At 47.7% G+C, this 12,146-nt stretch overlaps 1 protein-coding gene across 1 annotated transcript in view; it reads right to left on the bottom strand.

Moving 5' to 3' along the window:
- The window catches only part of Sec16b (SEC16 homolog B, endoplasmic reticulum export factor), a 41,540-nt gene that overhangs the window by 6,119 nt on the left and 23,275 nt on the right, over positions 1–12,146 (bottom strand). The window contains 8 exon segments of the mRNA XM_051147646.1: positions 454–516; positions 1,351–1,656; positions 3,237–3,309; positions 4,114–4,227; positions 5,406–5,546; positions 7,409–7,514; positions 9,213–9,324; positions 10,836–10,953. Coding sequence (XP_051003603.1) covers positions 454–516; positions 1,351–1,656; positions 3,237–3,309; positions 4,114–4,227; positions 5,406–5,546; positions 7,409–7,514; positions 9,213–9,324; positions 10,836–10,953 — 1,033 coding nt within the window.

Genomic DNA, 12,146 nt, shown 5'->3' with positions numbered 1-12,146 from the left:
TTAAGATCCATGGTCCTAGGAATGGAACGATTACTCACTGGCTGCTCTTCCAGAAGACCTGGGTTCAATTCCGAGGTCTCTCACTACTATCATAGAGATTTGACATAGACCAAGGCGAATGCTAAAATAAACACCAATAGTTTTCCTCAACATGGAAGGAGAGGATGAAAAAAAAAAAAAACAGATCGATCCATAAGCCACCTCTGCTACACTGTCCCTCAGTTACAGAGGTCAGGGGACAGTGGGACTGAGCACACCTGAGACCACAGCCTCCTTTCCAACTCCCAAGCTTTCACATGGGAAGGAAAGAGGACTGACTTGCACAAGATAGAGCAAAGAGCTCCCCATGGAGGAGAGGAGCCTGTGTGTGGCTGAGACACCAGGAGCAAATAGCAAAAACAGATGCCTTGGAGTGGTCACCAGCATCCCTCCTGCTCCGTCTGCTCACCTGAGGACTGGAAATAACTTCTAGACCATCTGGATCTTGTAGGGGTTCTTGAGGGGCTGTGTTCTCTCCTGAATCACCAAAGAAAAATGAAGACAAGGGCCTCAATTTGTGCTCTTCCTACCCAGCTTGAATAAAGAAAATGGAGGCCCGGGGCCCAGTGGCCTAAGAGGCAAGAGTTTATACCACAAGCAGGTCACAGCAAATGCAAAGTCAACTTGCTCGGTTCCACCCAATCCACGCTATCTCTTGACAGACTTATCAATCCCAATTCTACCTGCTAAACGCCAAGATCGTTCCTTGGGTGTGTAGGGAGTCCCAGCCACATGGAGCTAGGTCTCGGGGACTGCCCCCTACCTTCTTTCCATGTGGGGCTCTATCTTGGCCAAGGCTTTAATCTTAAAGGGCTGAGATATAATCTTGGGGCCTCCTTTGTGCTCCCCAGGATATCCTTGGCATCACCCAACACTGTCCCTCCACATTTAGCCTTCTTCTCCCCAAGATCTGATAAGCTGAAGAAATGCGGAACCAGGCCAGAAATAGGGCCCCAGGTCCTGTCAATGATCTCTGGGGTAGAAGATGACATCACAAAGAAGCCCCTGGACCACTGTGCATGGGACACTTTTTGTCACTCTACTTTGCAGCCTCTGCATTTCCAGCTATGTAGTCCAAGGAGAAGATAGAATGGTGACGTCTGTCTCACCCTGCTTGTCCCAGGAGATAGGTAGACGGGCTAAAATAGAACATGCTCCCTCAGGCTAACAAGAGCAAGCCGGAAGTGCATTCTCCTTGTGCCTTTATCAGTTCCAAGGCTACTTCTTTTAGCAGGCCCCTGCGCCTCCCTCACCTGCTTCTTTACCAAGACTCCACCATCCATGGTATCCAGCCTAGCTGGCAGATCTTACCAAGGGCAGGATGGATCCGCAGCATTTCCTCTCCAGGAGCCCCTGTCACTGCCACACTGCTGCTGCTGCCTCCACTGCCACCGCTAGTCACTGACAAGTGGGTTGCAGGAACTGAGTAGAGAGGTACTGGAGCGCCCATGTGCCCTGAGCCTTCTCTCTCTGAGTAGGTATCTCTCTGCAGGGAGAAAGGCTGCTGTGGGATGGGCTGGGGCAGGCCTGACTGCTCAGGTGTTGGCCACAGGGATGAGCTGTACCCAGGGTCCTCTGAGTAGCTTTGATGTCCTGAAAGATCTTGGGAGGGGGTGCCTAAGAAAGAAGATGTAGCAGTTACAGACAGACTGTTCTTAAGCATTCCTGCTCTGGTCCTCTCTAGAAAGCAATCCCATGGCCTGGCTGCTCCGTGTAGCTTCCATTAATTTTTTTTAAATTTTTTTAATTTATTCATATTACATCTCGATTGTTAGCCCTTCCCCTGTTTCCTCCCATTCTTCCCTCCCTCCCACTTCCCCCTTCTCCCCTCTCCTATGTCTGTGATTGAGGGAGACCTCCTCCCCCTATATATGCTCTTAGAATATTGAGTCTCTTCTTGGTAACTTGCTATCCTTCCTCTAAGTGCCACCAGGCCTCCCCATCCAGGGGACATGGTCAGAAAAGGGGCACCAGAGTTCGTGTGAGAGTCAGATCTCACTCTCCACTCAACGGTGGAGAATATCCTGTTTGTCGGCTAGGTCCTGGTAGGGGTTCGAAGCTTACTGCCTATATTCTTCTTGGCTGGTGCCTTAGTTTGAGGAGGACCCCAGGTCCCAGATCTGCCTGTTATAAAGTTCTTATTGTAGGTTTCCAGGACCCATTAATTTGATGGCAAACAAAGCATTGACTGGCTGTAACAGCTCTTCTGCTATCTTCAGAAATACGGTCTCACTTCTTGGATGATCTCTGAGCCTTTCTCCTTTGGGTTGAGAGGACAGAAGTGACATCCAATTGAATCCTACACCTTTCCATATTTGGATAAATACTTTCTTCCTCAAGGAGACTTCATCAGTTTTTTTTTTAAGCTCACAGTTAAAAAACGCAAATGACACTTTAGAAATGATGGCTTTACTTGTAAAGACTCAGGGTTCATTTGCCCTGGAGGAGGTGGGTCTTGCTGACACAATCAGCTGAGGTGTGGGTGTGTGAAATGCTTGGCCCAAGGGCACAGGAAAGGTGTGAGCTGCCATCCTTCGTGCTTCCAGGGCTACAAGGACATCATCGTGTAGAGATGCCAAGGCAGGCTCTCACGAAGCCAAGAAACAGAAGCCAAACCCTCCCTACATTCTGCACAGGAAGAAGAAAGGCTGGAAGACAGGAGACAAGGGTGGGGCCCCTGCCTGAACTTCACCACTACAGGGATGACTTCGGCAAAATGTACGGAGTTAATTTGGAATATAACTTGGGCTGACCAGACACTTGGAGGCATTCTAAGGGAGGAGGCTGGGAAAATGCTCTGAAACAGATTTCAGTTACATGGCCAGTCGATTGCTCAAAATCTTCACATTTCTAATGTCTAGAACACTAATATAAAATGTACACTCTCTGGCCTTAAGAGAGATATCTAGCTGGGGAGCAAGGTACGCACACAGATGAAACTATTCGATATCAATTTAAAAAAAACACACAAAATAGTCAAATATTTGGAAAACCAAGCCTGCAAGGCAGAAACCCTCATATTACAGGCATGTGGATGTGTTCAGGGTCTGTGAGACCAGCAAGGGCTGAGTAAAATAGGCAGCCTGGATCAACAGGTCTAATTTCCAGACAAAGAAGGCACCAAGGAAGAGGAAATATGGGTGTGGCTGGAAATACTGTAGTCAGAGTACTGGTAGTCAGTCTCTGTTGTTGGGTACCTGGTGTTCCTCTGGCTCCATACGTACCTGAAGAAGTAGAATTGGGGTCTCTGAGGCCTCCTGTTCTAGTCTGCTGTTTAAAATAAAGAAAGATCCTTTTAAACAGTATAAAGGAAAATAAGGACAGAAGACAAGAGACTGAAAAAAATTAAATCAATAAGAATGACGAGACAAGGACCCTCCACTGAATGCCCAGTGCCCAGAATCATGCTGATGAGACACTGTTTCCCGGGTCTCCCAGCTCCGCTCAGAGCCAGGAAGGCTAAAACGAGTGTCACCATCCTCCCCAGAGTGAGGGACCAAAGGAAGGAATTAAACCGTGGGCCTCGGAGTTTGCTATCTGCAAAAGGGAGAAAAGGCCCTGGGCGTTTAAAAATCCATTTTGTCCTGCCTTCACAGCAGAGTGGAAGAAGAGAGAAAATGGGGGAGGCCTTGCTCCAATTACTCTTCTGATTATGACCAGCAGCTTTTGCAACTGTGGGAACAAAAAGGAAAGGTCCGGAAGTCTTTTAAGCAATTGCCCTACATAACATGAAAGTGACACGGGTCCACTGTGATCCATTGTTCCTGACAGAGATGGGGGAGCTTTGATGGCCATGAAACATTCTCTGGGACCTCAGAGAAAGGGTGGCAAGAGTGGTCGAGACGAGCGCCCCCCGGTGGCACTAGGCAAAACACAGGGAAATGTTTGCACGAGGGAAAGAAAAGAAGCAGGGAACAAAATGTTTGGAATCCCAACATTCAGGGACACAGGCCATGCTCCGGAAGCAATAGGAGAACCCGGGGTATAGAAACGAGCACCTCTATGTCTCGCCTATGTCTGGGAATAAACAGGAAAGCGTTGGGTACCCAGCGACCCTAGTACCACCCTGCTTACCTCCAGTTCCTTGTGCTTGCTCCGCAGTTCCGCTAGCCAGGCTGGTTCCAGGTCCTGGTCCCCACAGCGTCTTTCTAAAATCAGAGGATCTGATAGCTTCAGCCTCTCTGCAAGCTGAGTTGCCAGGCAGCCCGGGGGTAGAAAGTGAGACAGGACACGAAGAGAGAGAAATGGGGCACATGGAAAGACAACAGGGGAGAGAGACAGTAAGAAAGAGAGAAGGAGCCATAATTCACTCGTACATCACATTACAAAGAGTAATTGAGAAATAACAAATTCAGCAGATCTCCTCCCAAAATTACAGCATAAATAAATAAGCAACCCATTTTGGCATTATTTCCAAAAAAAAAAAAAAAAAAAAAAAAAAAAAAAAAATATATATATATATATATATATATATATATATATATATATATATATGGGAAAAAAAATACTTCTTCAGCTTTGTAGCTCTGTAAAGCTGTCTTCTCTTCAAGAAGCTTCTAGAATAGGAATGTTGGGAAACTCAGGGACTTTCAAATGCTAACTCTGATTCCGGTCTGGGCAGAAGCTCAGATCTACATTGCTAGCAACCTGATCTTTCTACTTCAGGGTGTCATTATGCCCTGTATTTGGAAACTTCTAAACACTCATCATGGACAATCAACCCACTAGCAGAAACGTCAGGGTATCCAGGACTCAGCAACATGGATCTTTTTGGTCACAGCATCCAACACTTGGGCCTCATGCAAAGCAGTACACAAACCAAAGAGCACGCGGCCTTTTCCTCTCCAACTAATAGAGTTTTTTCTTCAATTAATTGGAACAACTATTTGCCTGATTGTTGTTTTCTTCCCAAGGAACTAAGGGTTGCTATACGTTTTTGTTTTCTTTTTCAAATGTGTCCCACACGTGATAAGATACTCCATGCATTTAAAGGTATTTTAATAAGGATCATTTCTTGTTTTAATCACTAAATTCTATTTCCAAACGCTCGCTTTTATAATTAGAACAGCTCACCATAGCTCACAGTTTAGCTGCACCAGAAAAGCAAACATGTGGAATGTCTCAAGCGGAACACAAGTGCTTTCCAGTCCCCCCAACCCACTGCCCCCTGTCCTGTCGGTTGTTCTTTGTGGAAGTAGGCCTCTGCTTATCACATTGGGGCATGCATACATGGTCAAAGACAGCTGTGGGCTCCAATTTTGCAGAGCGCGTTCAAAGGAGATGAAGTGTGGAGGGTTAGCCTCCTACAATGGCTTCTCTGAACACTGAAGATAAAATGCCAACAGAGGCCCCTTTGAGACGCTCACCTTGATGAGCTCTGCTAAGAGCACAGGATGACTGCTTCTTCCCTGGCTCAGGACAGCCGCACCGATGGCTTCACAGTAATGCAAGGCCTGGGATGCCAGACCATAATCTGCCAGGCGGGAGGCGTAAAGGAGCTTATACACCTGTGAAGAGGAACGGAGCCAGTGATGACTCCATCCAGGCAGGAGCGAGGGAGAGAAATGTAGATAAGACTTCTTGGAAGTCAGCTGACTGCCAGCTTCCACTCACTCTGGCATCCAAATAGCAAAGGCCTGGTGCCATTTGTGGCAGTTTATCTGTATGTGGGCACAACTCCAAAACCAGCTTACACACAGTTCCTGCATTATGGAAGAAAGGATTGAGGCATCACATTTGCCAGACCCCAGCCTCCACTGTGAAGGCATCACCCTTTTATCCAACAGCCCACCTCACAAGGAGCCAGAGTAGGTAAAGTACAGCCCCAGGCCCGGGCGGGGGTCAGGGGGCCACAGGAAGTTACAAAACTAGACCCTTTACAAAGGGTAGGAAGCCCACAGGAAAGTACAGACAAACGCAGGTGTGGGGAGGGGCTTTCCTTGAAGGAACAGTAGGATGATGTAACTTGATGGCTCTGGTGTCAACCCAACCCAACCCAACCCAAGCTCACACGAGTTGTAGGACATTTGGGCTAGTCCCTTTACCTCTCTGGCCTCAGCTTCCCCATTAGAGCATAGACAATGCCACCTGTTCACCGGAAGCTATAAAGCTAAAAGTAGATGTCGCACACAAAGTACTTAGGACAAACAGTGTGCACAAGCAAGCCGGTAACATATAACCAAAGCCCCTGAACCTCGGTCACCTCTTTTGCAAAAGTCCCACAGGATTAGATGTAATATCCAAGAGGCATGGTAGTACAATGCTGAGTACGTGAAACAGCAGATAAGAATAGCTATGTGACGGCTATCAGCTCAGAGCAATGTCAACAGAACGTGTGGGTGGGATAAATAAAAAGGGAAGAAAAAAGCCCAAGTGCCTATGCAGGAGCCACACGGAGGAGCAGTTGGGCAAGGCAAAACTCTCAGAGAGGAGGGGCTAAATGGGTCATTTATTTATAATACAGTGATCCGTTCCCAAGGTTGCGTGTGTTTCCTGTTGCACGTGTGTTGCTATTGTAGCTGTGTGCACTCTCGGTAGCAGGCACTGAAGGACATCTGTCCAGTCGTTAGAAAAGATCTCAGGCCTGAAGAAGAACTCGAGATAGAGAAGAAAGGTGCCTGCCCATCCAAGAGGAAGAAAATGCAGAGCAGTGGCAAGTAATTGTGAGATTGGAGCCTTTGGAGCCAGTGCTGTGCCTGGAATAGTCCTGTCCCCAGCACAGAAACAAACTACCTCTGCTTTCCTGCCAATTTATTGCACAGGCTGCACTGAAGTTCACACTCCACACCAGCAAGAGAGAAGAGAAAAGGCTACAAGGGGCCAGGCCTGGACGAGGACGCAATGCCAGCATCAGACACTGTGGATATAAGGCAGCGACGAGATGGCAGGCAGAGAGGCTGACAGGAGAGAGCGGAGCCCTGCAGCGCCATTGCCACTTGCACTGACAGGAAGCTGAAGCCATGACAGGAAAGAGCTGGTGGGCCAAGGACAGAGTAAGAGGGAAAATCCTGAGAAAAGAGGGATCATCAGAAGGAGGGGGAGACGCTGAGCAGTCAGTACGACAGGATTGCTGTGGGAGCTGAGGAGCAGCTTGGGGCGGGAGGATTGCTGAGAGAGAAAGCCCAAAGCTACAGAAGCAAAGGAAGGCAGGGGCAGAACGGCAGCAAGGGCGTGAGGCTAGAAGATTCTTCGGCAGAGATCTCTGATCGGTTTCCTTCCGGGAACATAAAAAGACACCCTAAGCCTTCCCGTACTCCCATACTCCCGCTACTGAAGAAAAAAAAAATGCCAGGTGCCAAGCAGCAAGGCTGAGAACCTGGCTACCCACATGTACACAGCTGAGCTGATGGTCCCCTCTGGGTTTAGTTACCTGGAAGGAAGGAATGAAGGATTTGGGGCGGCCCAGCATCTGGCAGTACTCGAAGATCTCCGTCCTCTGGATAGCCTCGATTGTTGCAAATTTCAAAAACGCTTGACTAAGACCAGGGAATAGCAAGAACAGAGGTGAGGTGGGAATGCTGCTCGCCCGGTGGCTCCATGAAAACAGAGGAGACTGAGGGCTCGCAGCGGACGCGCTTCCTTCTTGCCCTCCGTACTCTTGGGTTTGAACAACACATGAAAAGTGCCAGGGGTTCTAGAGGAGCCTGCCTCCTGGGAAGGAGGTGGCATACTGCAATTCTCCTGTTTCAACTTCCTGAAAACTAGCCTTCAGCCCTCCAGCCTGGCATGCCCCAGGAAAGGCTGATTTAGCCTGAGCACGCCAAGCGTGAAAGCGGAAGCTGTAGGGTCCGTGAGCCTGGGAGCCTCAGATGGGCTGGCGGAGAACCGGAAAGATGGCAGGTTTCATTCAGCCAATCAGAAAGAAAACTAGGTGAATGAGAGCTGAGGGGCAACACATACACACACACACACACACACACACACACACACACACAAACACACACACACACACACACACACACACACACACATCTTCCGAGCCTCCATACACACAGCTTGCCAAGTGCCCAATATCCCAGCCACCAGAGTATTTCCAGAAGCTAACATACCTCCAGAAACTTCCCCAGGATTCATAATCATGGGAGAAGAGGCATATTAACCCAGGTGTCTCTCTGGTCATATTTGGCCCAGTCAAGCTTCCTTGAAAAGAGGGCTCACGGGGTGGGCATATCAGCTACAAGTTTGACTGCAACAGCCTGGCAGTCTGGACTCCCAATCCAGCCTGATCGAGCACCAGCGATGCTACCTTAGATGAGATTTTCAGTCTCTCTATGCCTTACTTTCCCTGACGCACTTATCTCTTCTTATAAGGTAAATCTGTAGCAAAGCAAACAGTGCAAAAGGACTGACTACCACATCTCAAAAACTTTTTTGTTTGTTTGTTTGTTCATTTGTTTTTTCTCTTTGGAGACAGGTCAGTATCCCTGGCTGGGTTGCTAGCTTAAGAACTCACTGTGTCATGCAAACTAGCATTGATTTTGTCACAACCCTCCTGTCTATGCCTCTTGACTGCTGGAATTTAAGGAGCACCATTCCACAGCTGCTTGGAGATCATAACTATTAAGGAGAAATGGGTAGAAAGACCCAGAACAGTGAGGACCACCCAGGACAAGCTTATCTGCTTCAGCTCACCCCGTCTCCAGGGCTCTGGGGTTCTTCTGCATAAAAATCCTGACGTGTGGCTACCAGAAAATAAGTGACAAACGGGACAGGCGCCAAGGCGCTTATGGCCAAAATTAATGTAGTGAAGCAATATGGAGCCCCCAAAAGGTAGGCAGGCTCCCGGAGCAGGCCCAGGGCTGCCCAAAAGAGACTTGCATGAAAACATCCTCGTCAGTCTGTCTATACTATCTCTGGTTGTGGAGCTAGGCTGCCACCCAGTGGCCAGAAGGGTACAATGCACACCAGGCTCCAAAGGCCCTCTGGTGGTGTGATGTGGCTGGCACCACTGGTCACCTTGCCTAGATCTGTGCAGAAGATACAGAGGGAGAGCCAGCAGTAGCTGAAATTTGAAATAAATAAGTGGATGATAGATAGATAGATAGATAGATAGATAGATAGATAGATAGATAGATAGATAGATAGATAGATAGATAGATAGATAGATCAGCAAGGGCCAAATCAATCCACGGAAAACATTCTTTCTTTTTCCTTTCCATGCAAAAGTCACGTACCTGTGGTCACTGCCCACCAAGGCCAGATGGTCTGTCTTCACCGTGTAGTGGCCAAAGGGCACATGAGCCATGAGATAACAGAAGTGAGCTGCCTCTACAAGCCCTTTCGCTGCTGCAGGGGGAGAACAAGAGACACACCCAGTGAGACCTACCATCTGAGTAGAACAGAGAGAGATACAGAGTGAACTCTCGGGTCAGAGAAGTCCTCATGGCACCTTCATCTCGGCCCCTCCCACATTGGCGTTTTTGACCTCAGATACTGCATTTCCATTCTCATCAGTCACAACCTGGTGGTATTTCACATTCCCCTGATGGATTTTTTTCGCTGAGAATTTACTAAAAGTCATGGTCCTTCCTGAGGCTGAGAAGCGGGAAGAGATGCCTGTACCGAAGTAAAGTGGAACATTGGGAAATGAATCTAAAACATCCCCCATGCAGTGTGCCTGCTTCCTCTACCAAAGCCAGATAGTCGAAAGCTTTTCCTGCGCTCTTAGAAATCACATCAATTACCAAATTGTTCCTGATTTTTAAGTGTTCTCAGTACATTTCCACGGCCCTAAAATTGAATTAAGTGGGTGTGACGGTTAATCTTCATTGTCAACTTAATAAAAATAACTTAGGAGATACACTAACGCCCCTCAGGGTGTTTCCAGAGAAGTTTAACAGAGTAGGGAAGGCCTATGGGGGTGGGAGGGTGAAGGGAGTGGGGGGTCAGGGTGAAAGGGTGGAAGGGCACTAACCACTGGGCTAGGACTCAGGAATGAATAGAAAGAGAGGGAAGGAGGGGCCAAGCTGAGCCCCATTATTCACCCCTGCTTCCTGACAGCAAGTATCAGGCCTCTAGTCACATTACACTCTACCGTGATAAACTGTGTTCTTTAAAACGGTGAGCCAAATTTTGTTGGCTACAGTGAGAAAATAGCTAATACAGCGGGTAAAGTACCAATAACCCAATAAACATGGTACCCGATAAACATGGATTCCCTTTTAACCCAGGCAGCTGAATGACAGCCATCACTTGTCACAGATTTATATATGGCTGCTTTGAATCCAGAAGAGCAACTGTTCACATAGAGACACCATGCTTTCTAAACATTATCCCCAGAGCAAATCTGTGAAGTAGTGATCTGGAATATCCTACAGCTGTTACGTGTTTAAGGGCATCTTCACAGTCAGACAATAAACACAACGGCAGTGAGGCGCCAAGGTAGTTTAGGCAAAAATAGCATTTCCCATCTTGATGGTGTTGGGCCACTGAAGGCCACAAGGCAACAAAAAGTGACGTGCCCCTGAGTTAGCGCTAGGTAAAGGAGTCTCACCTGTGACTAGAAGATGAAGAGGAGGCTACAGAGCAATGAAGAACCAAAGCTCCTAGTGGGAATTCTGGGAAATAGATGTGGAAAAACAAACAAACGAACAAAGCTAGCAAGGGGAACTCTGGGAAACAAAAGCGCAGGATCAATGTCCTTTCCCTGGAGTTTCTTCAGCAGACCAGAACCCCCAAAAGCCTGAGAAGCGCTGAGCCCTAGACCCTGCCTCTCCCCGGCATCTAAGACTCTAATGTCAGGCATTGAAAGCTGGTCTGGAGGGGCCTGGGGAGAGCGTACTGCTGTTTCTGCTTACCCAGGGTATCCCCCGTGCTGACAATCGCTCGCTGGTACAACTCTGTGTCTCCAGCCTGATTTGACAGGATCACGGCCAAGTGGGGTCGCCAGTCTCCCCACTGTTTGTCTCCACAACACTGAAAGATAGTAACAATTTAAACAATCATTTAGCACAGCCCAGGATGTAGGTAAAGAAGGCTGCTGTTTATATTTTGGTATGGAGTCCAGAGAAAGTCTGTTACACTATTGATGCAATTACTCATTGATTCAGCGTTCCCTCTGTCTGAAGCAGCAGGTGTGTGGCACAGCAAGCTGGTGGTGCCCATCTGTAAGCCTAGCACTCAGGAGACTGAGAAAACATCATGGGTTTGGGCCACATGCTTGGACCACAGTGTGAGACCTTGTCTCAAAATAAAAATGTAAAACGGGAAAACCATATATATGTACACACAGAGATGCATACACACATGCATACACACACAGAACACAGAAATACCTATACATATATACACTCACACACAGATACAGACATATAAACACACAGAGACACAAACACAGAGAGACACAGACACACACAGATACAGACACATATACATACATAGACAGAAATATACACACACAGAGACATACACATACACAAACACAGAGACACATATACACAGAGACACAGGTACACAAACATACACACAGATACACATATACAGAGAGAGTGAGAGAGAGACATACACATATACACACACTGAAAGACACACAAGGAGAGACACACAGACACATAGACACACACAGACATAAACACACAGACACAAACACATATCCATGCACACGGACACATACCAAAAAAAAACCATACAGAGACAGACAGACGCACAGTTATAAGCCTATTAGATGATAAATAAAATGGCATCATTAACTTACAATTTTTCAAGTTTCTTCCCTGTGCCTTCACTTCAAATATCTAGAAACAATGCGCCCCCCCACCCCCCACCCCATGCTCTCAAAGTGCCTGGTGTTTCAGTGAGAAAAGGCAGGTGAAATATTGTTCACTCTTGCCTCATGGGTAGAGGGGTCATGCTAACCTGGCACATAGGTCAGGGACTCTAGGTTTCTCAGTGTCCCACAAACAGCTAGTGCGTCCTGGTCTAACAAGGCCCTTCCACGCAGGGCAACCTTCATGATGCTGCTGCAAAATGTGCTTCCTGTTGTCACGTAAGGAAAGAGAAAATGAAGCCAGCTTCCAACTTCCCTCTCGACTCATTCCCTGGTGACAGTGCAATAGCCACGGACCCACCAGGCACCAGGGAAGAGCCAGTAGACGTGTACAACTGTGAGG

This window comes from Acomys russatus, chromosome 6 (assembly GCF_903995435.1).
Source record: "Acomys russatus chromosome 6, mAcoRus1.1, whole genome shotgun sequence".
Classification (NCBI taxonomy): Eukaryota; Metazoa; Chordata; class Mammalia; order Rodentia; family Muridae; genus Acomys; species Acomys russatus.
This window is presented reverse-complemented; position numbering and strand designations above follow the sequence as displayed.